At 47.0% G+C, this 27697-nt stretch overlaps 2 protein-coding genes across 5 annotated transcripts in view; one reads left to right on the forward strand and one right to left on the reverse strand.

Moving 5' to 3' along the window:
- The window catches only part of CDK5R1 (cyclin dependent kinase 5 regulatory subunit 1), a 70295-nt gene that overhangs the window by 483 nt on the left and 42115 nt on the right, over nt 1-27697 (forward strand). For 3 of the 4 annotated variants that reach the window (XM_073326168.1, XM_073326167.1, XM_073326169.1), the window contains exon 1: nt 739-1697. In XM_073326168.1, the coding sequence (XP_073182269.1) occupies nt 808-1697 (890 nt within the window). In that variant the 5' untranslated portion in view covers nt 739-807. Of the gene's footprint in view, nt 1-738; nt 1698-27697 lie in introns of those variants that run through there. The other variant, XM_073326165.1, reaches the window with a different exon arrangement.
- MYO1D (myosin ID) overlaps nt 5769-27697 on the reverse strand; it is a 356217-nt gene continuing 334288 nt past the window's right edge. The window contains exon 22 of the mRNA XM_073326164.1: nt 5769-8736. Within this exon, the coding sequence (XP_073182265.1) occupies nt 8580-8736 (157 nt within the window). The 3' untranslated portion in view covers nt 5769-8579. The remainder of the gene's footprint in view (nt 8737-27697) is intronic.

The following is a 27697-nucleotide window of genomic DNA, read 5'->3' on the forward strand; positions in this document are numbered from 1 at the left end:
ACGCGCTATCTCAGAGTAGGGGAGGCTGCGGCGCGGGGCCGGGCGGGGGGGCCGGGATGACGGCCGGGGGGGCCCTGGGGGGGCGCCGGGGGGGCCCTGGGGGCGGGGATGACGGAAGGGGGGGTCCTGGGGGGCCGGGATGACGGCCGGGGGGGCGCCGGGGGGCTCCTGGGGGGGCGCGGCGGAGCCGGAGGGGAGGCTGCGGCGCGGGGCCGGTCGGGGGGCCGGGATGACGGCCGGGGGAGTCCTGAGGGGGGCGCTGGGGGGGCGGGGATGACGGCCGGGGGGGCGCCGGGGGGCCCTGGGGGGGCGGGGATGACGGCCGGAGGGGAGGCTGCGGCGCGGGGCCGGGCGGGGGGCCGGGATGACGGCCGGGGGGGGTCCTGCGGGGGCGCTGGGGGAAGCCCTGGGGGGGCGGGGATGACGGCCGGGGGGGCGCCGGGGGGCCCTGGGGGGCGGGGATGACGGAAGGGGGGGCCCTGGGGGGCCGGGATGACGGCCGGGGGGGTCCTGGGGGGGCGCTGGGGGGCCGGGATGACGGCCGGGGGGGGCGCCGGGGGGCTCCTGGGGGGGGCACGGCGGAGCCGGAGGGGAGGCTGCGGCGCGGGGCCGGTTGGGGGGCCTGGATGACGGCCGGGGGGGTCCTGGGGGGGCGCAGGGGGGCCGGGATGATGGCCGGGGGGGGGCGCCGGGGGGCTCCTGGGGGGGCGCTGCGGCGCGGGGCCGGTCGGGGGGGCCGGGCGCCGCGGACCCACCGGCGTTGTGTCCCCGCTGCAGGGCCGGAGGCGGCGGTCGCCCGGCGGCGCCATGGGCACGGTGCTGTCGCTGTCCCCGAGCTACCGCAAGGCGCCGCTGTGCGAGGACGGCGCGGCCGGGCTGGGGCCCTACGGCGCGGCGCCCGGCGGCCGGAGCGCCAAGGAGCGCGGCCTGCGGCGCCACCCAATCCTGGCCGCGCTGCCCTGGAAGCGCATCGCCGCCGTCTCGGCCAGGAAGAAGAAGCACTCGCAGAAGGTGCAGCCCGGTGGCTGCCCGAGCAGCGTCGCCCACCTCAACAGCGAGAACCTGAGGAAGTCGCTGTCCTGCGCCAACCTCGCCGGCTTCGCGCCGCCCGCCGCCCCGCCGCTCTCCGCGGCCAAGAGCGCAGCGCCCACGGGGCGCAAGGCGCCGCCCCAGCCCGGCGCCGCCGGCACCCCGCGGCGGGTCATCGTCCAGGCCTCCACCGGCGAGCTGCTGCGCTGCCTGGGCGACTTCCTCTGCCGCCGCTGCTACCGCCTGAAGCACCTCTCGCCCACGGACCCGGTGCTGTGGCTGCGCAGCGTGGACCGGGCGCTGCTCCTGCAGGGCTGGCAGGACCAGGGCTTCATCACGCCGGCCAACGTGGTCTTCCTCTACATGCTGTGCAGGGACGTCATCGCCGCCGAGGTGGCCACCGACCACGACCTGCAGGCCAGCTTGCTGACCTGCCTGTACCTCTCCTACTCCTACATGGGCAATGAGATCTCCTACCCGCTCAAGCCCTTCCTGGTGGAGAGCTGCAAGGAGGCCTTTTGGGACCGCTGCCTCTCCATCATCAACCTCATGAGCCCCAAGATGCTGCAGATCAACGCGGACCCGCACTACTTCACCCAGGTGTTTGCTGACCTGAAGAACGAGTGCAGCCAGGAGGAGAAGAGCCGGCTCCTCATCGGGCTGGACCGGTGAGCACCCCCCGCCGCTTGGGACTGGGGCACCTTCCTGGTGCTTTGATTTGTCAGACGCAGGTGGAGGTTGGGCGGACCTTGGAAAGGGCAGCGGGGCCCCCAGCTGGCAGCACTGACCTTGGAACACTAGCCGCCTGCCTTGGCCTCCAGCAGGGCTGCAGCCACGGGGGTGGGTTGGAAGCTGTTGTTGTAGCTAGTGTCTGTTCGGTTTCTGTAACTGCCTGGAGATCCATTGCTCCCTCCACTTCCTGGGCTGTCGCACCCAGTGCTCAGTGGGGGCTTGGCTGTCCTTTTGCCCAGACAGTATCTGCCGGAGGGATTATCCAGGCAGAAGTCTTCACCCTTGTGAGCAGGCGGCTTCAAGAAATGACTTGAAGGAAATGTTGGCCTTTACTTTCTCGAAGGGCCTGGTGGTGTGGGAATGGGGTAATTCAATGGAGTCTTGAGCATCTGGCATTTCACAAAGGGATCCAATGCTTTAAAGCTGGCAGGGGTTCAGAGCTGCACAAAACTTAAGAAAATTAACCTTAAAAACAATCCGTATCAAACTCCAAAAGGGACTTATTGCATGTAACATGTAGTTAGCTGGGAAGGCGAGTGGGGGAGAGGTGGAATTGCACACACCTTTGACTCTGCATTGGTGGCTCACATGTTTAATTCTCAAAATTCCCAGATTTGGGAAAGCCCAACTTTGAGCAGGCAAAACAGTTCCTCACAGGCTTAGAAGTATCATTCGTGATCAATGCTGCAGCCTGTGGTCTAAGGCGAGTTTGGAATGCTGTCTCACCAGTCAAGGCACCCAAGAGGTGAGGTGGCCAGGTTGGGATTGGTGTGAGACCACACTGTGGCTACTTGGCTATTGTTTTGGTTTGCGACGGCAAATAATTCTGTGCTAGTCAGTAACATGACTATCTGCAGCCCACCCTGGTCCTGTCACGAGTGGTGGCCATTACTCTGTTCATGTTTTCTGAACTGCAGCAGTAGTGGTCTGTTCTGATGTGTCTTACTGTAGGGTTTAATGGCATTATCAATTGCTTTCCCTAGTCTACCGGATCACTCTGTGTGGAATGGGGCCTATTTAGCATTCTGCCCACTGCAGCTGCCGTCATGGCCAACCTCTGATGTCAGCGTGCGGGTACAGTGTGTTTATTGAAACGTAGGGGGAAAAGAGGTTGTTAAAATAATTTCAGAAAGAAAAAGCTCATCACCAAGTGGGCAGAGGGGACTGGGCCTTACAGCCTACACTAGAAATATTAATGCATCTTTCCTTGGCTTAGCATCCTACTGATGATTTAACTGGGAATTGGTCCTGCTTCGAGCAGGGGGTTGGACTAGATGACCTTCTGGGGTCCCTTCCAACCCTGATATTCTATGATTCTATGATTCTATGATTGAGTTTGATGATGTCATTTAAAAGACCAAGGTCCCTGGTTCTAGATGCTAACACGCACGTTAATGCTACTGAAAAGTGAATTCACTTTTGGGTTGACGCTCACAGGTAATATCATCCTCTGACTTTAGAGCTTCCTACAGTGCCAGATGTTGAGGAAAACCAAGACTAGGGTTTCATTGCATGTAATATGGCTGCAGACACAGACTAGTTAGAAATCTCTATCTGCTTCTTCAAATCCAACAGTAGGTTTAAGGATGCTGGCATTCTGGCGGGGGGGGGGGGGGAGGAGAGGGTGGGATTTGTATTTAACTGGGTTAGAACAGATTGTGTTTGCTTCTCAAATTAGCATCAAGCACATTTTGAAAGGCAGAGGAACAAAGCTGTGAAATTAAAGGTCTGGATTTGAGAGGAGCTGGTCTTGCAATAGTGAAGGCTGCTGGACTTGCAAATGAAGGGAGAGCTTGCATCGCCTCGAAAGCTAGGCCGAAATCTGAGCCATTAAGAAACACCGACCACAAGCTAACACTTCTTCAGACAGAGCTGGAAAGAAAGGAAACCTGCAGCCACTTGATCAGTGATGGGTGGGAGGGGAAAGGAAGATCTATTAGCAAAAGCAGGGGGAAAAATAAATTCTCCTCTTGGTCTTTGTACATATTTGTCTCAGCTCCCTCCATTGCAGAGTTGCTGTTCTAAATGGATGGTGTAAAATGTGGCAATGTGATGTCACCTTGTTCCTAAGGTGGACTGAACAGGTCAGACCCTATACGTCTCTTGAGGCATTGAATAACTGACTGGATTCCAGCTTTGTGTCTGGGAGAGGCGTTTTCTTCTCTCTCCTCCCTCCCCCCCTCTATTTATTTTGAAACGAGATTCAAGTTTTGTGAGTGGTTCTGGATTAAGGGAAATAAATGCTACTGTATCATGACATCAATGTGAAATGTATTGTTCCCATTGTGCACTGATCATAAGTATTGTGTTAAGGATCAACTGATATACTTGAGTGTGCAAGCAATGAAATACATTTACATGCTGCTATAAAGAAAACTTTTAGAACAAAAAAATACTAAACTTACAAAAAACCCTTCTTTATTCTTTCATCATTGCTTTGACAGTGATATTGTGCATGCAAACAGAAGCATTGTGTGTCTTCAGCAAACAAAAACAATCTTACCACTGATGGCTGTAAAAATTACACTCATGCACAAAAACAAACAAAAACCCCCCACAACACAAAACTAGTTCAGTATTTGAGTTGGCATTTTCTCATCGGAGCTGGGGATTGACAGGTTCTTCTTACTGTGCACAGTTCTTAGGTTAGTTCTGTTCCAACAGTTGTTAAAATTGCAAATGAAAACAAGGAAACAACGTGCCATTTTTTCACTTGAAATTCTTCATAGATGTACATTTGAAACTGCTAATGATACATGTATCTGTATGTTGTTTTTTTTTAGTGCAATCTCTTCTGTAGATCTTGGTTGACCAAACTGGTGGGTATAGTTACTTATTAATTTATATTTGTCTCATTCTGTATGTATGTGCGCAGTGTGTTTGTAAGTACGTGTGGTTTATAATCTGACAGACTGTCATAAAGCTCAGTGTGCCTGTAATTTAGCCCCCTTCCCTTATTTTTATTTATTTTTGTACTGTGCTGATGAAATAAAATGCACTGACCATCCATTACATGGAAGCCTTTTGTAGCAGAGTCTTTTGTGCAGCAGCCCATGTGTGTAAGACACCTTTCACAAACGATTCATGCTATTGGAAAATAATTGGATTTGCCTTAACGAAAGAGGGCTTAACACATTTGCCGTGCTAGAATCTTAATCATGTTAAGGTCACTGGGTTCATGGCTTTGCTGGTGGTTGTCGCACAATCTCCTGTGAAGTGAGGAGACTAGAGAGCGCTCTCTTTTGAAGGAAATTAGCCAGACAGGCAGAGGAGAGACATGGCCTTCCTGACGCGGCCCATCAGAAGCCGGGCAAGGATGCCTGCCTCCCTGTACACGTGCATAGGGGGAGTAAACAAGGATAAGGACTGTACGGGTCAGAGGCTGAGGAATGTCCTGAATCATACGGCAAGGCTGTCGCGCTCATCCGGCTGTCCTCCTGCAAATGCACTTTGGGTCTCTGGTCTCAGTAGTCGCACAGTATGAGAAAGCAAGAGGCTGAATTTGTTTGGCCTCTCAGATTCAGTTTAATTAGGGCAAGTCACTGATAGAAATCCTCCCATTTCCTGTTCTGTGTGATGGTCTCAGACAATGGCAGTTTATTGAGGGGTGCTCTGTCTGGGTTATTCCCCTCATTTGTCACCTAAATTCAGATAAACCCCAATGAGCAGCAGATGTTGAGAAAGTGGTAAAGAAATGAGCAAGACGGGAAATGAAAACCTCATTTCAGTCCCTAGCTCCACCGAGGCCTGTTTAACAAAACAGCTTCTGTATCATCAAGCCCTATACTAAGGACTCCAGGGCACCCCCCAGAGCAGTGTTCAGCATTTTCACTTAACCAAAGGTCCCACCCAACTGTGCAGGAAACACAGGGAGCTTTGACGGCAGTATGTGAAACATCACTCTTCTTCAATAAACTTTTCAGGGAAAACCCTGCAGAAAAACAAATGCTTATCTCCAGTGTGACTTTTATCTCCACTATAAGAAAGGGAGACCAGAAATATCAGGGTGCAACTAATAGTGTTTTTATTTATTACTTTGAATTATGTAAACAAAAACCCCCAATTACATAATAGCAGGGCTTTTCCCTTTAATATCTTACAGTATCAACTACTTAAAAAAGGGTCATTGCATTATTGCCCCAGGCTTAAAATCAGAATACAATTTAGAAATAATTAATTTATGGGAAAAACAGGGTTATATATATAAACCAGACCAGGCACAAATAATGTATTTCATTTAATAAAGACACATACTTCATCACATACAATATCCCCACCTCGCACTGTTTGAGATTTCCTAAACCCATCCATCATGATTCTATACAACCATTTCGTCGGAGGGATACTGTACGAAAGTGCTAATTAAAACTCTTCCCACTAACGTGGCTACTACACTAGTGATACTGGGGAGGCACTTGGGCAATTACATAAAAAAGCAAAAAGTGCAAATGGAACGGCACAGCGGCTGGGGGGGCGGGCTCCCCTTTTCTTCTTCTGCTTTATAGGGATTAGTGACAAATCAAATCTTCCTTCCTAGCACAAATTACAAGACAGCTTGAGAACTGGCATTCTCCTGCTGAGGAGCTGCGAAAGCCAGGGAATAAGCAGAATGAGAGGTAAAGGCCCCTTATTGATAACCTAGCTGCGCGTGCGTACGCACACCCACCCACCACGTGTAGGAGCAATTGCTTGGCTGGGTAGTCGCTTCCATGCTCCTTAGTGCTCTCAGGGTTTTAGGCCCTGGTAAAGCAGCCGCCAACAGTTAACCTGCATTGGCCAACAGCCATAATTGTGTCTTCCCAAAGGATCGGGGGGAATCCAAAAAGGCCGTGAGAGTCCCAGGCTGCAGGATCTTTCCTTGCCATCCAGTACAGCAAACAATGAAAGTGAGCAGGTGACAGGGTGGCTTTGGAGACTCCTGCTCCTTAATGACACTGGGCTGCTCTCGGTGGGTCCTGGCTAGAGGCCACACGCTGCAATTGTGCGATGTACATCAGGGGAAGGGACGGAGCAGCCATAGGAAGGGGCTATGCCACAGGGACTCTAGCAAACACAAAACGGGAAATTAAGCTTGTCCTAATTAAACACAGCTCTGTAGCTTCTCTCCTCTATTCCAGATACCACTTAACCTCAGAGTCTCCCTAGCAGTGGCTGGGCAGAGACACTGTTGTGACCCACATACCCTCCCCTCTGTCCATAGGGTGGCTTTGTATTCACTATGGAGCTGGATTGCCACCATGCCCTTGAATAGGGGAAGTGCCTCTTCAGGCCCCTCCCCCCTGCTTTTTTTGGGCTGCTAAAACATATAGATCTGAGAGCTAAACAACTGCTACAATGAGGCCAGGGACTGGAGATCCCTAAAATGGGCTCATTGGGACAGTTCCCCCAGGCAGGCCTTGTACAGCATGGAAGACTGGAATCCTGACCTGACCAGCAGTGCCAGAATTGAAGAGCTATCGTTGCAATAGCCCCATAATGTCCCTGTCTCCCCCATTAAATAAAAAGCTGGTTAGTAATTCTGGAGGGGACAATGGAGAGATGGTAAAGACCGCACTTTACTGAACCCAGTGCCCTATTACCAACCTGGAGCACGGAACACAAGGGTACGGTGGCCAGACACATGCAGGCTATGCACCAGCTGCTAAGTATGATGCTAACAGAAAGGCAAGAGAGGAACAGAGGGGGCTCCACTGGCTTGTGCTGAAGGTGCCCAATGCATGGCTAAGGAGGGTTTCCATTCAGCTGCAGAAGAGGAAGTCTCTCCATTTAAGAACAGGGTTTGTGGATTTCCCTCTATGCTTGGACGGAATTGCCCAGAGTTAGTGTTCACATAGTGCAAGACTTGGGAGCTGTGGGCTGGGTCTCCTCAGACTCACCGCTCCCATGTTTCCAGGGCCCCTGCGCAGACTCTGGGAAGGAAACCTCTCCTTAACTGGGCAGAGAGCTCAGCTGCACTGCACCATGTTGCTGGGGCTGAGAAACCACATGGGTCATGCAAGGAGAATGCAGGGTGGGAATCTGGAGGGTTTAGGAAGCAGTTACCACTTAGGAAAGACAACAGCTATGCTCTATACAGCAAAGGCAGCTTAAAGCCCTCCACACCTTTCATTCCACCTCCTTGATGCTAGCATAGCTTCCCCATGCCCTCCCTCCTCACAGGCCAATAGACTTCTTACAGGAAAAGCAGCAGGCTTATTTTAGAGATGCATTTATAGGTACCCGCAACAGTCACATGAGCTCTGACGGAGAGGGGCTGGGAGGAGTGTGGGATCTGTGCCTTCCCTCAAGGGAATCCAGCCCTTTGCAAATATGGTTCCCTTCTTAAGGGAGATTTGGTCTTTCCAATTCAACTCACGTTACTCCTGGACTCCTTTTCCGAGCCCTAGTCTTTGGTCCCTCCAACAGAGGCTGCACAATATTGTAAAATTGAGACATGGAGATAAACTCAGAGGGGAATATGGGAGAGGGTTAGAAGAGTGAGGGGGAAGGGAGGAAGCCAGGCGTAGCAGTGCCCATAAGTAAATGCTCTCGGCTGAATAGCTCAGAAGCAGTTTCAGGAGTCCAGGCCTGCTAAGCTGGGCACATCCGATTGGCTATTTTAAACTCTAGTGGATGTGGCAGAGAAACTTTCTCTTGTATTTGGGCTGGATAAACCTCTAGCTTTAGAGATCTGTTTAGGTGCATGACTGCAAGTCACAGCTAAGCATTTCTAAATTAATTCGCTTGAAAAGTTCAAGGCACAGGGAGGGCAACCGAAGCCCGGGTCTGTCTCCTTTCCCATGCTCCTTTCAAGGCTCTCTGCTCTAGTGGAGGGGATGCTAATTTCCTGGCACACAGAGGATGAAACCTGAACGATTCTTGGTGAAGTCTGGCTGTGTCTGGTTGATCCTGGTTTCCACAGAGACTGTGCATTTCCTGCCATGCATGCTGCACTGGACTGGATTGGTAACACTGACTTGCAGATGGCGTTTCTCACTGTTGGGCAAAAAGAAAACAAGCGCATTAAGAGATGGAACCAGAAACTGACTAGATTACCTGCTGAAGAGCCTTTGCCAGGACTATTGTGTAGTTACATGATTAGCAACAAGCTTCCTTGACCCGTTAGGTCCTCTGTCACCATGTCCAATGCAGACCTGTGCAGGTCACCTCAGCAGCAGCTTTGAGGCCCCTAATCAGAACAGCCATGGAAAATAACAGCTAGTCACTTCCTTTTCGCTCGATTCTATCAGAGCAGACAGTGGCCTGACCCATTAATCGGAGCACAGAGCTGATCTACACCATTCTAATCTGAGAATGGCTCCCTTGGGGGTGCAGCAAGTCCCCCTATACCTATCCCATTTTACTTCTAATTTAACTCTCACTCAAATCTCACCTGTTTGCATGGAACACTCCAGATATTTGTATATAGAAAAAAGGAAGAGCTCTCAGGAAAAAACCCTGCCAGGGTTCTCCCACCATGTCATGCCTGTTCAGGGGATCATGCTGAGCTGATCTCAGTCCAGTCCAGACAAGAGTCTGCAGTACAAAAATCACCAGCACTATCAGTATCCCCTTTGTTGTGGGATTTAGCAGAGAGGCCAAGAATGAACCAGAGATAGGAAAATTATGGCATACTGGTTAGAGCACAGGGCAGGGACTCAGGTGACTTGGGGTCTATTCCTGGCTTTGTCACTGGCCTGCCAGATGACCTTGGGCAAGTCACTTCACTGCTCCATGCCTCAGTTTCCCTATCTGTAAAACAGGAATAATGATATGAACCTCATTCGTGAAGTGCTTTGAGATCTATGGATAAAGGCACTAGAAAACCAAGGGATTATTACCCCCTATGAATTTTCTTTCTGGTACCCTGCATGTCCAACATGTGAGGTGTGCCCCTTTTTCCCGGGGCATGGAGGCAGACCAATAGATCTTGGCTGCATTTAGGCACCAGAACCAGCCCTTCCTGGAATTCGCCAGCATTCTCTGCCCCATAAGCCATGCAGGAGCCCAGACCACCCGCTCCTGGATATCACCAGATCACTAGCTTCCAAAGCTGACAATGTTTTACCCAGAAAGGTGAGCACGCAACCACCGAGTAGAGATACTTGTCACAGAATGTTGGGGATACAAGAACTCTCCCAGCTTTTTAATTCTAAACTCTGCATTGATGTAAAAGACCATTCAGTACAGAAGCAAGTATTAAGACTCCAACGCAAAAAATGCTCCCTGGACAGGGAGGACAGACTGTTGGGCATGAAGACCAAGTTCTCTCTCCCGTCCCCTCTGTGCCGGGTGGTCAGAGCTGTGGGATGTACAAAGCAGTCTGTACGTGTGGGAGGAGAATCCCAACCACATCCAAAAGGAGGAGACCCTGCCTGCTGTTAATGCAGCACATTCTGCAACGCCCTGGTGTTGCTCCTCCCATACTTTGTCCATTTGTGGCTCAAGGCCCACATCGCTGCCTTACAGGAACTCTTCTCCCGGGCAAGGTGCCTGATCCCCTTGGAGAGTGGTGGATCTGCCTGAGGTCTCACAGGCCCCTGCAATGCTTTTATCCCTGTTGCTCGATGCACAGACCCACAGGATATGCTGTGCCTCCATTTATTTTTTTGCAGGGGACAGCCCCCATTGGCTTTGCTTCTCTGAGACTGGGGCTCTGGCTTCACCACCTCTTTCTCACTGTGCTTCTCCAGTGGGGCCAAATGAGTGTAGAGGCTTTTTGGAGACCCTGGGAGCCCTACAACCAGCAGAGGTTTGCTGCAACTCAGACTTGTGCTCTGGGATCTCGTCTCTGCAAAGAACCTTTCAGATGGCTTGTGGGACAAAAGGCCCAGAATGAGAAAGCTGCATGTTTGGAGGGACTTGGGGGAACAGAGTCTGGATCCCATGACATTTTTCAAAGTGACAGTCTGCTCACCTGCTTCCCTTGAGGTGGGTGGCTCTGCTGGAGCTTAGAGGCTGCTCCGCCCATGTCAGGAGTCACGTCTTTGCCGAGTGTGGGTGCGCTGCCCCCACTGGTGGTTGTCATGCCCTGGCTGTGGCACTGATGGTGGCATGGCTGGGACATGGTAGTTACAGGCGGCTTGTTGAGAGTGACGAGCTAGCCTGAGGGCACACAGCCCCAGCTAAATTTATACATTCTTTGCTTTCTCCCTCCCCCACCCAGACTCTGGGCTAGGTTGGAGCTGGAGCCCCAGCCCTGGAGACTGGTGTCCTCTCTGGTTCTGTCACTAGAGAACCTCACTGGAACTTTGGGGGGCAAGCCCGCCACTTGAGGGAGGTATGAACCAGTTTTGAACACTAACCCATATATCCTGGTTGGATGAAATTTCCTTCTGATGAGAAAGGAGAAGCTTTGGGAGGGACCTCATGGATGTGGGCCCATTGCAGAGTGTCCTGCTTGCCCATGAGCTGAGTTAAGGCCTGAAGGGAGAATTCCTGATGAATCACCCAAAAAGACTTTTTGCTTTCTGTCCTCTGAAATGAAGTCCTTGACCTGGCCAATGTCTAGGATCGCTGCTCCCAGGTGGGGAAGTGCTGATATGGCTAAGGATGACTCTTCTCTATGCTGATCAGGACCCTGTGCTTCTGCAGAATAGAGTCTGTCAGATAGGCCTTGAAGGGCTGCATTCTGAATCTGGGATTAGATGAGAGGGTTGTCCAAAAACGATAAATCTAGAACCCTCTCTCTCCGAGGTAGGACACAAGCGCTACTAGGATGTTTGTGACTATTCAAGGGAATTTTCCTGCAGTGGCGTACCCTCTTTCACTGTCTCCAATACCCAGTGGTGTGAAGTGGTGAGTTCGCCCACACACCAGAGAATCTTGGAAGCCTCCCTATGTTGGGAGATTGTTTTGGATTTAGGACATCTGATGTCAAGTGAGGACCTCTGGCTGGAAAGCCTTCCAGAAGAGCCCTATCTGTAGTTCCAGGGCTTGCTGAAATCAGACCACCTACCTCTTCCAGGTTTGCAATCTCTTTGCTGCTCTCTGTAGGACAGACAGCCTCGAAAGGAGGAGTTAAAACCAAAGGAGGGCTTTTGTAATTCTTCCTGGGCTGATCTTAAGGAAGAGATCTCTTCGCTTTCTCCACTCCTGTCCCCAGTACGGAGGGGAGAGTTGTGTGCCTGACCCAGCAGTTCGGCGAGGACCGGGCCCTCTCAGTGGCCAAGGATGCTGCCCTCCTCCTTCGCAGGGCTGCAGGGGGACCGAGCATGCTTGTGCCTCAAGGCTGCCCGGCGCTGTGCCTGAGGAGCTCCAGCCTGTGGAGCACTCTGTGCCATGGAGCACTGCACCACATGGCTCTGGCTGGAACGTGGAGGAGCAAGAAGGGCAGCTGCAGCAATTCTTCCTGTCCCCTCAGCCATCGCCCAACTGGGGGAAGTGGATGAAGGTGTCGGAAGGAGCTGGACCTAAAAAGACCCCGGAATATCAGCCTTAAAAACCAGTTGCTCCTATTCCCAAGCAGGCAAGTTTTCCAATTGATTTGAAGGGTTTAAAAAGACTCCCCGAAGCCCTGACACAAGCAGAGCCCCTTGGTCTGCTCCTGGCAAAGACTGCAGAGGGACAGAATTCCAGGAAGGGGTGGTTCTGGTCCCTGCCCACAGCCAGCATCTAGTTGTCAACCTCCACAGTCTGTGCCAGGAGCACACCAAGGGACTCTGCTTGAGACAGGGCCTTGGGGAGCCGATACTGAGTGGGTTGCAGGGGAGGGTGCCTGCAAGGATTGTCCATTAGTTCCCCTGAGCATGTCACTTTTTTATTGAAGTACAGTTTGGGAGAAAATAGAAAAAACAAGTATAAGTTTTTAAAAAAATCAGAGATATTAACATGTCAAATGACTAGAACTGATCGTCACTGAATCCTGCCTTTATACACTGAGCACCCACCCATGCACCGGACAAATGATACATCAAACAGGGCACTGCCTGAGATCCTGAAGGATGAGAGATCTGGATTCATTCTATGTGACATCATTGCACATGTCACTTTTGGCCTTAAAACCTATGAATCTAAGAAACTGATTGGTCTGACCTCCAGTACAACGCAGCCCAGAGAATTGCACCTCGTGATTCCTGCAGTGATTCTGTTTGAGTTAGAGTGTCCAATCTTCATTTAAAGACTTTTAGTGACAGAGAATCCACCAAACCCTTGAGAAGTGGTTTCAATGGTTACTAATCCTCACTTAAAACCTTCTGCCTTGTTTCTAGCCATTGGCAATTGTTAGGCCTTTGTCTGCTAGACTAAAAAGTCCCAACCTAGGCTATTAACCCCTTTGCTGCCACAACTTCTGTTCAAAGAGGATTTCCCCAGTGCACCTGAAAGAGCACCTTGTCCCAGGAACCGCATGAGTTAGAGCGCACCCATGTGATTAACATGTGAATGACTTTTTAAAAAAATATATAGTCATTCTATTTAGGGGAGTCACATTAGCAGGACAACTGGAAGCAGCACGCGAATGGGTATTTAATACTTATTTAGTCGTGACTCAGTGAGAAGCAGCTGAAGTCCCTACTTAATTTGCTATTTTTACCATGGCTTAGCAGAACCAGCTGTACAAAGGGAAAAGCCAATCAGAGGTTCCAACAGACTCTCGCCAACGTGCGCGGGGAAGGTGGGTTTAACAGGAAGCAGTTGTAGAAAAGGAGAAGGGCTCCTGACTTTCATTCTCCTCAGCCGTATTCCTCAGACCAGTAGGGTAAGACAGGCTATTAACAGCTATCAGATACCTTGGCCTCTAACTCTGTGGACCCTCATAGAGGAGCAACCCACCCCAAATGGGGCAGAAGGACTCTCATTAGCCCTCCTCTCCACGGGAAAGGAAGGATGATTTTGTGAACAGGGCTCCAGGCCTGAGAGTCAGAAGACCTGGGTTCTATTCCAAGCTCCATCAGAATTCCTGCATGACCTTCAAAAAGAGACTTAGCCATCCCGTTCCTCAGTTTCCCCTATGGAAAATGGGGATAATGACACCTATCTCAGAGGGGTACCATGAGGCTGAACTAACAGTTGTTCATACAACATGTTGCTCTGCTTGGATGAGAGAAACCAGAGAAGCATACTCGAGACAGATTCCTGTGGAGCGCTCGAAGCAGCTGGTTTTGGTTTTTTTTTGCAGCCCAGTAAATTTTTCCCTCCCAGGGATCCAATCTGCTCCGCTCCCTACAATAGCAGTCCCCATGAAATAGTGTTTCTAGCCTTTCCAACTGGCTTCACACAAATGCTTTCAGATCAATATAACCTCCTGGTGATGATCACGAATCCTCAGTACTTTGGCTGGTATTGTATGGTCAGAAGAGACTGCAGGCTCTTCCAGGAGTCAGCCAAAGCATCCACTTTTGTGAGTCCAAAGAAGGACTGTCCAACCCCATCCTCAGCCTCCCTGCTGGGTAAAGCAGCCCTGAGAATCCCCCTAAAGCAGTACGAACAGGTCAGTGTGCCAATGCACCAAGGCTCTCAGATAATACTCCAGTGGTCTGTCAATATGCTGACGAGTAAGAAGGTGAAAGAAATGTCAACTTGGTTTTCATTCCATCCATCAAAGCAGCATCACACCTGTTATGGCAGTGGCAGAAAGGGGAGATGACAGATGCTAGTAGCCCTGAGGTAAGATGGTATATTCACGGACTTGAAAGGCAGAAAACAGCTGTCTGCTTTAGCCAAAAAACCAAAGCATCTTCCAGAGCCCATTGGTACAACTCGAATTTATCAGAATGCATGTTATTGACTGATCTAAATACTGCATACTAGGGCACGGGGGAAGGTAAATCCACTATTCCCCAGTCTCCTGCAGGCTCTCAAAAAGAGAGGAGAGACTGAAATGGAGATCCGCTGTAAGTCTTTAGTGGTACGGGTGGACAATGCGATTTCACAGGCTAATGCAACACCTAATGAAAATACCCTTTGGGGTGGCTGGTGTTTGGCAGGTCAGATTGAGCTAGGACACAGATGTTATCCAGGCTAGTGAAAGGTCTCACTTCCACAGTCATTCTCTGGCTAATGGATTAGTCAGTCCTTCAAATAGGAAAGCCTAACTCTAAACCCCATGCTTCATTTCTCCCAGCCTTCCATAGTAATAAAATAATTCACACATGAAAAGCCCCAGTAAGACGGAAGAGAACTCACACTAGTAAAGCTCAAATTTACAATCTGGCAATACAGAGGTGAGGTCATAACCCTGTCTCAAAGTCCATCCTCATTTCAGTTCTTCCATGTTGGCAGCATTTTCAGTGATTGAGGAATGCTCCTGAATTTGTTCATTATTTAAAAAAATAAATCACCTAGTCCATAGATAAGTTTTAGAAACAACTGTGCTTAATAAAATTCCCTTGTGTTCTCTAGTGTTATCCAAGGACTTGGAAGTGCTTTATAACTATCCCACTCCACCGGGGGGAAAACAGATGCAACATAGAGAAGTCAAGCACCCTGCCCAAGCTCACACAAGTCAGTGGCAGTGTCAAAAACTGAGCCCGGGCCTCTTGACTCCAGTTGTGTGCCTTATTCACAGGATCCTTCTGTATCTTTGGCCAGTGAGAGAGCACATAACTCATCTGGGGCTCAAACATTAGTTTACAATTGTGAAGTACTATATGGGTGCTAATGCCATAGTCTCTGTTTCATTTGGTTCAAGTCAGGCCACTGGACTCAAATATATCACATATAATTACTGAAACCTAGTTTCTTAGTGAGAATGACTTCAAAGCTAATATCCTCTGCTCTAGGTAACTGAATTAACCTCTACTTTGTGTTCTCAAGGGGAACTGTAAAGCTGGCGCAAACCAAAAGCCGATTTAAAGCTACGCCTTTCATCAGAACCCACTTTCTGCCTTACATCCATCCTGCAACTGTTCTCCATTTCTACCACTCTCCATCCATGATCAGCTTGTGCCTGCAGAAAGCATGTACCCCAGAGGTCAGAGAGCAGGAGAAGTGGCAGATTTCACAGCCAAGAGTAGGCTGATCATTACTGTGCACTAATCTGCAAGGAAAAGATTGCTCCAAAGCACCTTCTTCTGGGTCACTATCCATTCCACAGGCCTCTTGGACAGTTTCTCCCTCAGATCCTACAATTTCTGTACACCAAAAAGAAAAGGAGTACTTGTGGCACCTTAGAGACTAACCAATTTATTAGCCTCTAAGGTGCCACAAGTACTCCTTTTCTTTTTGCCAATACAGACTAACACGGCTGTTACTCTGAAACCTTTCTATACACTGTGACTCCCTTACTAGCCCACATACTGTGACAAAAGTCTGTCCCAAAATATCTCCAAACATCGCTAGTAGAATTCTGCTCCACCTTTATGGAATTAGTTCTGGCTTTCAGCCAGCTCCTTGAGTGGCTAGTTAAGGCGGGTTTGGCCGTGTACCATGAGGTTTAACTCAAGTGTGGATGGAAGTAATACCATGGCATTTTCTTCGCCATGAGAAGACACTGCTGATGAGGAAGAAGTGTAGGATGCTGCTGCTGTGCATCTTTCACCTTTTGGGGAATAAAAACAATGTGGTTATTGGAGAATGTGAGGGGAATGCAATTCCCTGAAATCTGGGCATGAAGTAATCCTGCATGAGTGTGAAGGAAGAAAGGGAGCTCTCATGGGCAACAGGGAACAAAACCAGCAACGTTCCAGCCTTGGCAAGAAGACCACAAGATAAATTTTATCTTTGGAGTCAGATGAAGGTCTTGGTGTTTTGCGAAAACACTGAGGTCCTTCTGTATAATGGCAGACAGTATTTTTGGATAGAGACACTCTTTTTCGTCACATCTTGGCAGTACAAGTGACAGCTACTGATCTCGGCTGGTTGTGTGAGGGCTTTCTTATTTCTATTTGGATTTAATGGCTCAGTGAACTCTGCAGGATTCAGTGACTTTTCCTGCATCTGCTCCAAACCATCATGGCATGCGAAGTGCCTTTATCAGATTACTTCCCTTCATCTTTGCACTAGCCTCTATTGCCTTGTGCTCATTAGAGAAACTAATGGCAAAGAGAGTCAATTGCTCTCTGGATGAAAGCACATATATGTACCATATGAGTAGTAGCTGTATTTTTATTTAAAGATCAGATTCTAAACTCAGTGTGTGGTTGAGACTATAGCGTACAGAAAAGAGGTTTAAACTTCTTAGGCGCCTTGGAATATTTTGGGGAAGAGGGAGCCTACGTGGAAGGGATGGGGCTCCATTTTAATGAAAGTGAAACCAGATCGCTGGCATGTGAAATTAAGGTTTTGACTGAGGGTTTAACCTGGGAGCTGGGGAGAAAACAGACATGAGCCAAAGAGCACATAAATCAGACAGAGATATCTGTCAACAATGTTAATAATACAAAGATATCCAATAAAGGGTAGGAAACAAAACTGAGCAAAAGCAGGGGTAGGGAAAGATCAGATGAAATTTCTGTGTGAACAGCAGTGTCAGACTGAGTTAAATAAAAAGAGGAACATGATAAAATGAATGTGAGAAGCTTAAAAGCAAAAATAGGTGAACTAGAATGCGTGGCCATGAATGAAGCTCTTGATATAACAGGCATTATGGAAACATGGTGGAATAACAAAAAATAAACGAGCTATTGTAATTCCTGGCTATAAACTATACAGGAAGGACAGACTAGGCCACAGAGACAGGGGAACAGTGTGGTGTCTAAAAGATTCTATAGAATATAGCAAGATAAAAATTCTAAGTGGAGAAGATCACACAGTTGAATCCGTATGGATACAAATTCCAAGCTGAAAGAATGTAAATATCCGAGTAGGACCATTCTACGGGCCTCCAGACAGAGAAAGAAATCGAGTGCACAATGCTCAGAGAGATACAAGAGGCAGCAAAGTCTAACAAAATAATAATAATGGGGAAAATTCAACTACCTGCCTTTAAGCTAGTCAAAAAGCACAATGGGACAAAGTTTAGAGAAGCAATTCCTTGACACCTATAATTAGGTTCAATGATCTAGAGGAGAGGGAAGGTGTCAGAACATGATAGTGACACTGAACTTCAGAGAAGGAGAATCCAATATAGTGAGGGAGCTAGTCAAAAAGGGCTCAAAGGCAAAAGTAAAGGAAGTAAAATCCTTAGATGTGGCATGAATGCAGCCTAAGGAACCAGAGTCTTAGAAGGCTGGCAAACCTCTGGACAAAAAAGGAACTTGGAAGGCAAGGAATGAGCCAGTCTGGCTTACTAAATAGCAAGGTTGGGAGGTTATTCAAATCAGAGTTCCTTCAAAATTCAAAAATGTAACCCCAGGGAAAGAGATAAACAAGAGCAGAAATACAGCAGGTGACATGCAAGAGGGAAATTGGGAGAGCCAAGACGGATTTCAAAGAGCAGATAGCTAAAGTATATCAGAAACAGGAAGCCTGCAAAAGAAGCCCTGGGCCTGCTGGTTCACCAGCAGGGAGCAATTAAAGGAAGATAAGGACATTGCTGAGAAACTAAAGGACATCTTTACAAAAGTCTTCACCACAGAGAATGTTGGGAGAGCCCTACACTAGACCTGCTCTTTTCTGGTAATAAAGATAAGCTGCTATCAGAATTTGAAAGGTCAGAAGAGGAGGTTCTGGAACAACTGACTATTTAAAAAGCAATAAAAGTCACCAGGCCCAGATGGTCCATCCGAGAGTTCTAAAGACGATTAAGTATGAGGTCACTGAGCTACTAGTAAAAATATGCACTATAATTAGAAAGAGCTACTGTACCAGAGGACTTGAAAATAAAATAATATACCTGTATTTAAAATAGGCTCCAGGGGTGGTCCAAAAAATTACAGACCATGAAGCCTTATATATACACCTGGTAAATTGGTTGAAATCATAGTTAGAAAGTGGCATATTCAGACACCTAGAAGGTCATGATACGATAGGGTCTAATCAGTACAATTTCTGCAAAGGAAAATACTGCCTCACTAAGTTATCAGACTTCTCTGAATGTATTAGCAAAGTAGAGGAAAAGGACAAGGGGTTGACATTTTAGACTTTGAAGAGTCCTTGGACAAGTTTCCATAAAAGAGGCTTGTAGTCATCATGGGAAGTCATCAAAGTATTGCCATGCATCAAAATCTGGCTAGGAGATGGGAAACAAAAACTAGGAATAAATGGCCAATTTTAATCATAGCGAATGGTAAACAGTGGGTGTCCCCCTTACAGGGTTCTAAGATAACTGCATCAACTTAGGAAAGAGACCTGGTCAAGGCTGTAGACAGCTCAATTAAGACCTCTGCCGAATGTGCAGCTGCAATTAAAAAGCAAACAAAATGTCAGGAAACAATAGGAATAGGATTGAGAATAATATGGAAAATATTATGCTGTTGTATAAGTCAATAGTGCAGCCTTATCTGCAATATGGCATGCAACACTGGAGGGGGTTCAGAGAATGGTGATGAGAATGATTCAGGGCATGGAAAAGCTTCCATATGAAGACAGAGTGAAAAGACTGGAATTGCATACCTTAGAAAGAAGTATGTATAAGAGAGGACATGCTGAAGTATATAAATAATAAATGGTCTAGAGAAGGTAGACTGGGAGCTTCTGTTCTCCCTGGCTCATAACACAAAAACAAAGGAACAAATATAAATATAGTGAAACTGAAAGGTGGAAAATTCAAAACTGAAACAAAAATACTTTTTTCAAACAGCATGCGAATAGACGGTGGAACTCTCTGTTATAGGATGTCATTAAGGTCAAAAACTTAGCAAAATTCGAAGGTGGATTGGGCAATTTTATGGATAACAAGAATATCCAGAGTTAATACAGTTAAAGCTAACAAAAAATTTGGAAGGGATATAAAACATCCTGCCTCAGAGCTAAAGCCAATTTCTAGCTATAAGGGTTAAGATGTGATTTTTTTTAAAGGGGGGGAGGGAATTGTCCCACATATGACTCCTGTGGGATTTCTTGCACCTTCAGAGACAGAATATTGGCTAGTCTGGCTAAAAGGAATTCCTGTGACAAAAACAAATTCACAAAGACACTGACTGTGACAATTTAAGTGTCACACCCATTTGAACAGATACAAGGAACTAGTGGTCTTTTGACACTGATTGTGATTTCTTGATGTGCAGTTTCTTATGTATGTATAATGTTGTGTTATTGAGATCAAAATACGTGATGGCTCATCTCTAATGTAACCCGATACTTAAGTGAGAAGAGAAAGGGTAACTCAGGAGAGGCACTCTCTGAGCTCACCTCAAATGTACCAAAAATGGCCCAGATACTTAGTTGTTTTTTTCCATGTATCTATAGTACATGGCATCTACAGCCCCCTCATCTGCTTGATTATGTAAAATATAGTCCTTTGTGTTGGCATTGAGGGGCATGAATAGTCTCACATACACATACCCCTTTATGAATATTAAATTCTGGTGAAAGGTGTGGGATTGACAGCCCTGTTGTCTAAAGGGCTCTTGCGTATTCCCAAAAGAAGTACACAGCACAGTTAACAATGGTGCAAATTTTTCCCCTCTGTTCTTTCTAGGGACAAGTAGTTAAGAGTAAAATTTTCAAAAGCTACGTGGCTCTGACAGTCAATGAGACTTAGATTATTTTAAAATTTTCCCCACATCTCCATGGCCCATTCAGTCCTTAGTGTCTTTGTTGAGACGGCCAAAGGAGGCAACATTTAGGGGCCAGTGTAATGGTAGATTTTATGACACAGATCCTTGTCCATGTGGAACTGGACTGAGAAATCAACTCATTTCACAATCATAGCCATCAGGTAATTAGCAGTGTTTGGTCACTACCACCTAGACTGGGATTTCAGCAGGCACCAAAGAAGTGAAAGGTTATATGTCCCATTAATTTCTCACTTATAGGTAATTTCTCACCAGCTTGGCTCCTGGGGATGCCTGGACTTCCAGGGTCTGCAGCAGCCCACCAGGTGGACTGCCCTAGAGCTGGGGCTACATCCCCCCACAGACATTTCAATTTTTTTGGATTTCATTCCAAATCAGAATGAAACCAAACTTCAGAAGAGTGAAATCCTTGATGAGATGGAATACTTTTCTTCACCCAGCTCTAATTAAAATACACTGGGTAGTACAATAAGGCTTACCAGCCCACAGGAGGCTAAAGGATGTGACTGACTGGCAGCCAACTACCTTGATAGATAACTTCATGTCTTCTTTTATGCAAACTTGCCAGTCAGAATAAGGAGACGATCTCAACCTGTGAAAGCTGTAGTTTCTTGTTTCAATATCATCGAAACCAAGCCACCAACATCCTGTCTGACATTGGGTTTTGCATCATTCTAAACTTCTCCCTTGCTCTCTTTAGTTATAAATATAAGTAGTAAGAAGCCGTAGATAAGAGTGGAACAGAATTCATTTTTCTGGTCCAAACCACTCCTCTCCACTCACTCTTTAAATGTAACTAGGTGGCCACATTTGTTTTTGACTAATACTGTATACGTAATGTTTTGCCTACTCTGAAAGCACGCACAAGGCTGAATACACATTCACACACAGGGTTATGGTGACATCCTAAACCACATAGAGCTTTCAAAATCTGCCTTGTGAAATGCTGCTTTGAGCTTTCACAGACAGAGAGAGAGAGAGAGAGAGAGAGAGAAAAACAGGATGTTTTAACAAAAAGTTACTGGATTTTAGAGGTTTCAGAGTAACAGCCGTGTTAGTCTGTATTCGCAAAAAGAAAAGGAGTACTTGTGGCACCTTAGAGACTAACCAATTTATTTGAGCATGAGCTTTCGTGAGCTACAGCTCACTTCATCGAAAGCTCATGCTCAAATAAATTGGTTAGTCTCTAAGGTGCCACAAATACTCCTTTTCTTTTTGGATTTTAGAGATAAGTACTTGTATTTTAGTGCCTTGCTTCATAAAACAATATTAGCTGACACTTGGTGTTAATGTGAGTGAAAGCTGAGAAATGGATGTGAGAATAATAAAAGGAAACTGTATCTGAATAAAGGAAAACTCATACACAGAAACTATATTTCCATTGTGGATGAGCAGAGTGGGTCCTTTGAGGCATTTTAATGCCAAGTCAGGTCAGCTGGGTTCAAAGTGACCCTAATTGGCCCTTCTGCATGGTGTGAGATTTTCTACCTGGAGCCAAGCAACACCTGAAGTTGTGTAATTCCTTTCTGTCTTTGAAAGCAGCAAAGAAACTGTTTCCAATCTGAGCTTTGCTCCCTGATCAGGCAGGTAATCTCAGCACCATAGGAAGTGGATTTGGAGAGATCTAGAGTTGAACCATCATGCTAAAAGCTGTAATTGCACATTGACTTCCACCATATGAATACGTGGTACAGTATAGCATGATTGTACACGTTGGACAAATACAGTACCTTCCATCAGAGAATTTCAAAGCATGCCGCAAATATTAATTAATTCCGTTTCTCATTACAGATAGAGTAGGCACAGAGAGTTTAAGTGGCTTGCCCAAAGTCACACAGCAATTCAATAGCAAAGCAAGTAGCAGGAACACCAATCTGCTGGCTCCCAGGCCAATGCCTTTATCACAAGGCTCTTTCCTTTTATTCATGTATAAGCTACAAAAGTCACTTGTTCACTCTGTAGCTTGCTCTTCCTGCTGTCTAAAGAACTGTTAAACTACTTCTGTTTCAGACAGCGGTACTTAGTCTATCATGGTGGCTACAAGAAATATAGAACTCCACCATGCGTTCATCTTAGAGGCATCACAGGATGCCTGCGTCTGAAGATGTTGAAGACAGCAGCTGCCACAAGGTTGCAATGCTTTTATGTCATGTCGAATCTATGGTAGAGCCATCAGTTTTATCTGCTTGAACTTAATGCCAGATGGCACCAAAACCAAACGGAACAGACAAGACAACTGTTTTATAAATTGTGATGTTAAGTTTCATGATGCTAGAGAGAACACCAAGATGCTAGAGAGAACTAGCCAAAGGATGCTTACCTGGTGCTTAAAGAAAAGGAGGACTTGTGGCACCTTAGAGACTAACCAATTTATTTGAGCACAAGCTTTCGTGAGCTACAGTTCACTTCATCGGATGCATGTAGCTCACAAAAGCTTCTGCTCAAATAAATTGGTTAGTCTCTAAGGTGCCACAAGTCCTCCTTTTCTTTTTGCGAATACAGACTAACACGGCTGCTACTCTGATACCTGGTGCTTGAAAGTCACAGCACTGTTAAATATTTGCAGCTATTCCAAGGAAAACTATGATTCACTTGCTTCTGGGCATAAGATGACCACCACGGGGATCAGGAAGGGGGATGCCCTGTCCTCCCCCTTCCCATTATAGCACTGGAAAGTTTACCTTTGCCTGAAGCCCCAGGCATTGGTCACAGCCAGAGGCATGCTACTGGACTAGCCATACCAATGGTCTAATCTGGTGAGGAAAGTGACAGAATACTGGAATAAGGCAGACCAACAGTCTAATCTACTATTGACATTTGAATCGGTTGGGAGGAGGGAAGACGACCTCCGAAACAGTAAGGATCCAGTTCCTAATCCAGCTGTGACGGACAGATAGCATGCACTGCGATCCCCATGTAGTTCTGCAAACCGCTTTGGAGAGCCTCCTTGTTCTAGGGTATAGATGTGTCAGTAACACAGGGGCAGTCTTTCAAAGCAGGCAAGGTCAAGCTACAGGAGAGCACATCTGAAAAAAACTCTTACTATACCTAGAGGAAGCATGGACAAGGCATTTCATTTCAAGGCAGTCCATGGATGGAATACGGGACTGCAAGCATAGGGAATGAGGAATCACATCATTTCTCTTCCCCTACCCCCCCTTGTAAACTTTGATATAGAAATCAAAATGGAATATGATCAAACTTTATTGTGTAAAATTCAGGAGGGGGTCACAAAGAGCCTAGATAAGCCTCACTCCGTCATTAAACTGAGTCAAATGCCTCATATGCTAAACTGCCAAAATGTAAGTTGAAGCAAGGACCTATCCTTATCGCTATCTCTAATCTGACTGGCTGCAGAGAGAGGCACAGTCAGATGGGAGAGATTTACTTTGGGAACCTAAGATCAGCTATAAAATATACCCTCATCTCATTACCACACTTTGGTTATTAACAAAAACTGATCGCCTGCCACCCCCCAGGTGCACATATGCTAGGTACAATAGAAGTAAAGGAGGAATTTCAGTCAGTATGTTGCACATCTGCAGAACATAAAGGCAGTGTTATGCTGAGCCATTTTTAAAATAGTACATGCCTTTTCAGACACTTACTGCTCGCTGCTCCTGTAGAACTAAAGATTCAGCTATACACTTAAGATGAAGCATCCTGTATAGATTTCCTGTTTCCTGGAATATCTTCAGCACATCAGAACGTGACATAATTTAGTTCCTAACAGATGAGTGTTCAGTGGAGCTGGTCAAACATTTTTCTGTTGGAAAATGTCATTTCATTGAAGTTGACAGGTGCCTCAGCAACACCTTGATTTTGAGGTTTTGTTAAAAAATAAACAAATCCAAACTCAACACTTCAAGAAGGTTGAAATGTTCTATTTTGACCTTATCAGAATGGTAGGTACTGATTTTTCATTTTGAAATTATTTTTATTTTGAAATAAAATTTATAATATAAAGAAAATAAAAAAAAATCAAAAAGTCAAAATTGAAACAAAGTGTTATCAATTTTTTGGGGAAAAACTCTGTTTTGCAGAAAGTTTCAGCTTTTTGTTCCAATTTGGCATGGGAAAAAAATAAGTGAAAAGTCAGAATTTCCCCAGCTAGCTCTAGTGCTCACACCCAGAACCTGCCAGGTCAATTCACACCCTAGCACAGTGTTTCTCAAATGCAGCCACCAGGGGCTTTTCTTGTGGCCATAGCCTCCTGGGCTGTTATTGGGGTGGGGGGCAAAGCAGCGGCCCCTCCCCCTCCCTGGTGCTCCTGGATGCGCTGCCTTGGTGTTGGTTGCTGGGGCCAACAGCAGGGACTGGGCCCTGCCCCCACCCCCACTTCCCCAGATACCTGGGGCACTTCCCCCTGGAGGAACAGGTAGCCAGTGAAATCCCCACCTTCCTGGGGCAGTGGGGCTCAAGCTTTGGACTTCAGGCCTGGAATGGCAGGGCAGCAGGCTCTGGCTGAAGGGCTTTGGGCACTAGCCCCGGGCTCTGGCTGCGTGGCGGCAGGCTCCAGCCACGCAGCTTTGGGCTCTGTTCACCAGCTGCAGAGCTTCAGGCGGCAGCCCCCTGCTGCCTCCCCCGGCCACTCTTCCATCCCCATCGCCTCGGCCCCTGCTGCCTCCCCTGACCCCCCATCCAGGGCTTAATTTGTCCACAGCCTTGCCGGGGCTAAGTAAGTCTGCCGTGAAAAGTGATTCTTGTATATTTGTTAATATCACTTTTCACAACAGACTTACTAGCTAGCAATAAATAAATTACAATGATTTGGACATGTGTATGTGCATATGTATTTGTTTTTCCTAAAGCTAATTAAGTATTTTAGAGAAAAGCGTGAGAGCGGCCAGCAGCAGGAGTTGGTGGCCACACTCTGAGGTCAACAAATAATTTGTCCCGAGAACCCCTGCCCTAGTGGGCAGTAACAGCAAGACCAACAGCAATTGAGTGGGTGTGCCACCAGAAGTGATACCTGTAAGGATGGCCCCTTGTCCTATGCAGCACTCTAGTACAGCATAACATGCTAGGGAATCCATAAATATGCAGAACTGCGCCCTTTCCCTGCCACCCCCCACCCAATTCTGATCCCTTGTGTATTTTGTTTGATATTGAAATCAATTTATTTTACTCTCCCCCTAAAGATAAAAGTTGCCAACCTGCTGGAGATTAATGTATTGAAAATGAACAAAGAAATTATGGGCCTTGGTGTGCGGAAGCTGGAGGTTGAGAGAGCTGGGCCACTGCACAATAGAGGCTTCTGGCACCAAACGTGTGGGAAGTAGTTTGAGCATTGATACCAGGAAGAGTGTTTCCTCTGTCTTTCCCTTCATGTTTTGGACAACTGCTACTTATCATATGCCACTACATTTCCAACAACATGGCAAGACTCAGTCATCTTGATGCTGTGTTAAAATGTTCAGCAATGAAAAAGTTAATTTTGACATTTAAATCATAATCATTAGGTTCCAGAATCAATGCCACATAGCTTGTTGTGGGATGCCTGCAGATTCACTACGACAGTATTGCACTGTTTACACTTGATTCCATGCGGACTACAGACAAATTCTGGATCACTATTATGAAACAATAAAAAAATTATCCACAGTTATGAGACAATTTTAATGGCTGCATAACCATGTTATATCCAGGGATCTTGTTACCATTAGATCAGTGATTAGGCAGACAATGGCAGCAGGGGCACAGTTTGCACTGCTTCTGCTTGTACTGTGCTTGTTCTGTAGCTAAAGAGAGGATTTTACTCTGAAGCTGAACACAAATTTAGGTTACATATTGCAATGGCTCCTACCACATCATCTTTTCTAGCTAAATTGTCCTAATTCTTAAACCTTCTAACAACTGCCATTGGATGCAGCATAATTCCTAAACTAGTACCTCTTCTGAATTTGCAAGCTAGCATATTTTCTATTATATTTCCTTTGACTCCTAGGGAAGCATTGAGGGTCACTTCTCATCCCTACTTTCTGCTCTTTATTAGAATCAAATGTTGCAATAAGAGGCTTGATAGCAAGCCTGCTCATTCAATAAACCAGCTATACCAGGGATATATGAATCAAGACCCTTCTGTCTAGAAGGATTAAGATCAGAACATCAACTCGTTCAACTAGTATGCCAGGAACCCTGCACTATAAATGCATATACAGATAAATAAAATAAAGCCACCCAGGAAGATGAATGAAGGCGTGTTCCCAGGCTAAGTCATAAGCCCCAATTAATATACAGGCCAGGTCTGGAATAACCTTTCAGACACGAGGCTAACAAGAGGATGACTGTGAAATAGACTGCAGCATGGATTTACAACAGGTCCAAGGAATCTATAGCATGAGAAACCCCACGTAGAAATTCTGAAAAACGACTGCAAATACCTGTGCAAATGGGCTTTCCTACCCCACGTGGGGAAACAAGAACAGTTTGACTGTACCTGGGATGTGTCATCCAACCCCTAGATGCATTGGAGGTGCTAGGCTTTGCCTTCCAAGAGCACAGGAATACAGGGCTACGCAGCCACTTGTCACCAAAGATCGCGCACGGGCCAATGATTTTCCAGTATTAAACATCCACCACGGACAGTTACTGAATTCTGTGAGGCACACCACATGTGGAAGCCATCCCACATTGAAGTGCTTATATCACTGTACTTACCCAGATGATTTCCCTCTGAAGTGGGAATAATTTATGGCCCTTCTGAATGATAACTGTCACCCCAGCTTTCCCTGCCAGCAGGTGCAGAGCACTTGCTGAAATGAATGGAGCCCTTCCCAAAACCTGGCCCATTTTGACGGCTAAAATGAAAGTGATGACAGCGGCCATGCAGCCTCAGTTAATTTCTCCCTTGGAAGGGATTTGGACAGGGGCTCTGTATGACTGTTTTAACTGCATGCCAATATAAACTGGATCATGCTTTTGAAATGGTTTCCTCCCTTTACTGTTTGTATCACAACTTCTAATCCACTTCTCTGTATAAAATCCCAGGACGACATATGGTAGACGGGCAGCTGGCAAACTGCTGAGGCAGAAGCTGCAAGCTGGGTTTCTGCCTATACTGTCTCTTTGGAGAGTTTAGTGTAGCGATGGCCAGGGAGTTATGAAAAACATAGGGCAGGTGTGGGGGCCAAAGCCAACACAGCTGCAGTACTGGAGTACTTTTTTGTGTGTGAAAAACTACAATACCAGTAGCCCTTTCTCTCACATGAGCACAAAAAGGTGGGGGTGGAAAGGAGAGCAGCAGCTCTACTCCCCCCCACAAGGCTTTGAAAGCTTACAGACTGCTGGTAAATGATGTGGACTCTCAGCCTCTGTAGCTGTTATGCTGTAGGCCCTTCTTCCATGGCCTACAACAGCAGCTTCCGGACATCCTGGCTATGCTCCCAACCTGCAGCCAG

Source organism: Lepidochelys kempii, chromosome 27 (genome assembly GCF_965140265.1).
Source record: "Lepidochelys kempii isolate rLepKem1 chromosome 27, rLepKem1.hap2, whole genome shotgun sequence".
Lineage (NCBI taxonomy): Eukaryota > Metazoa > Chordata > Testudines > Cheloniidae > Lepidochelys > Lepidochelys kempii.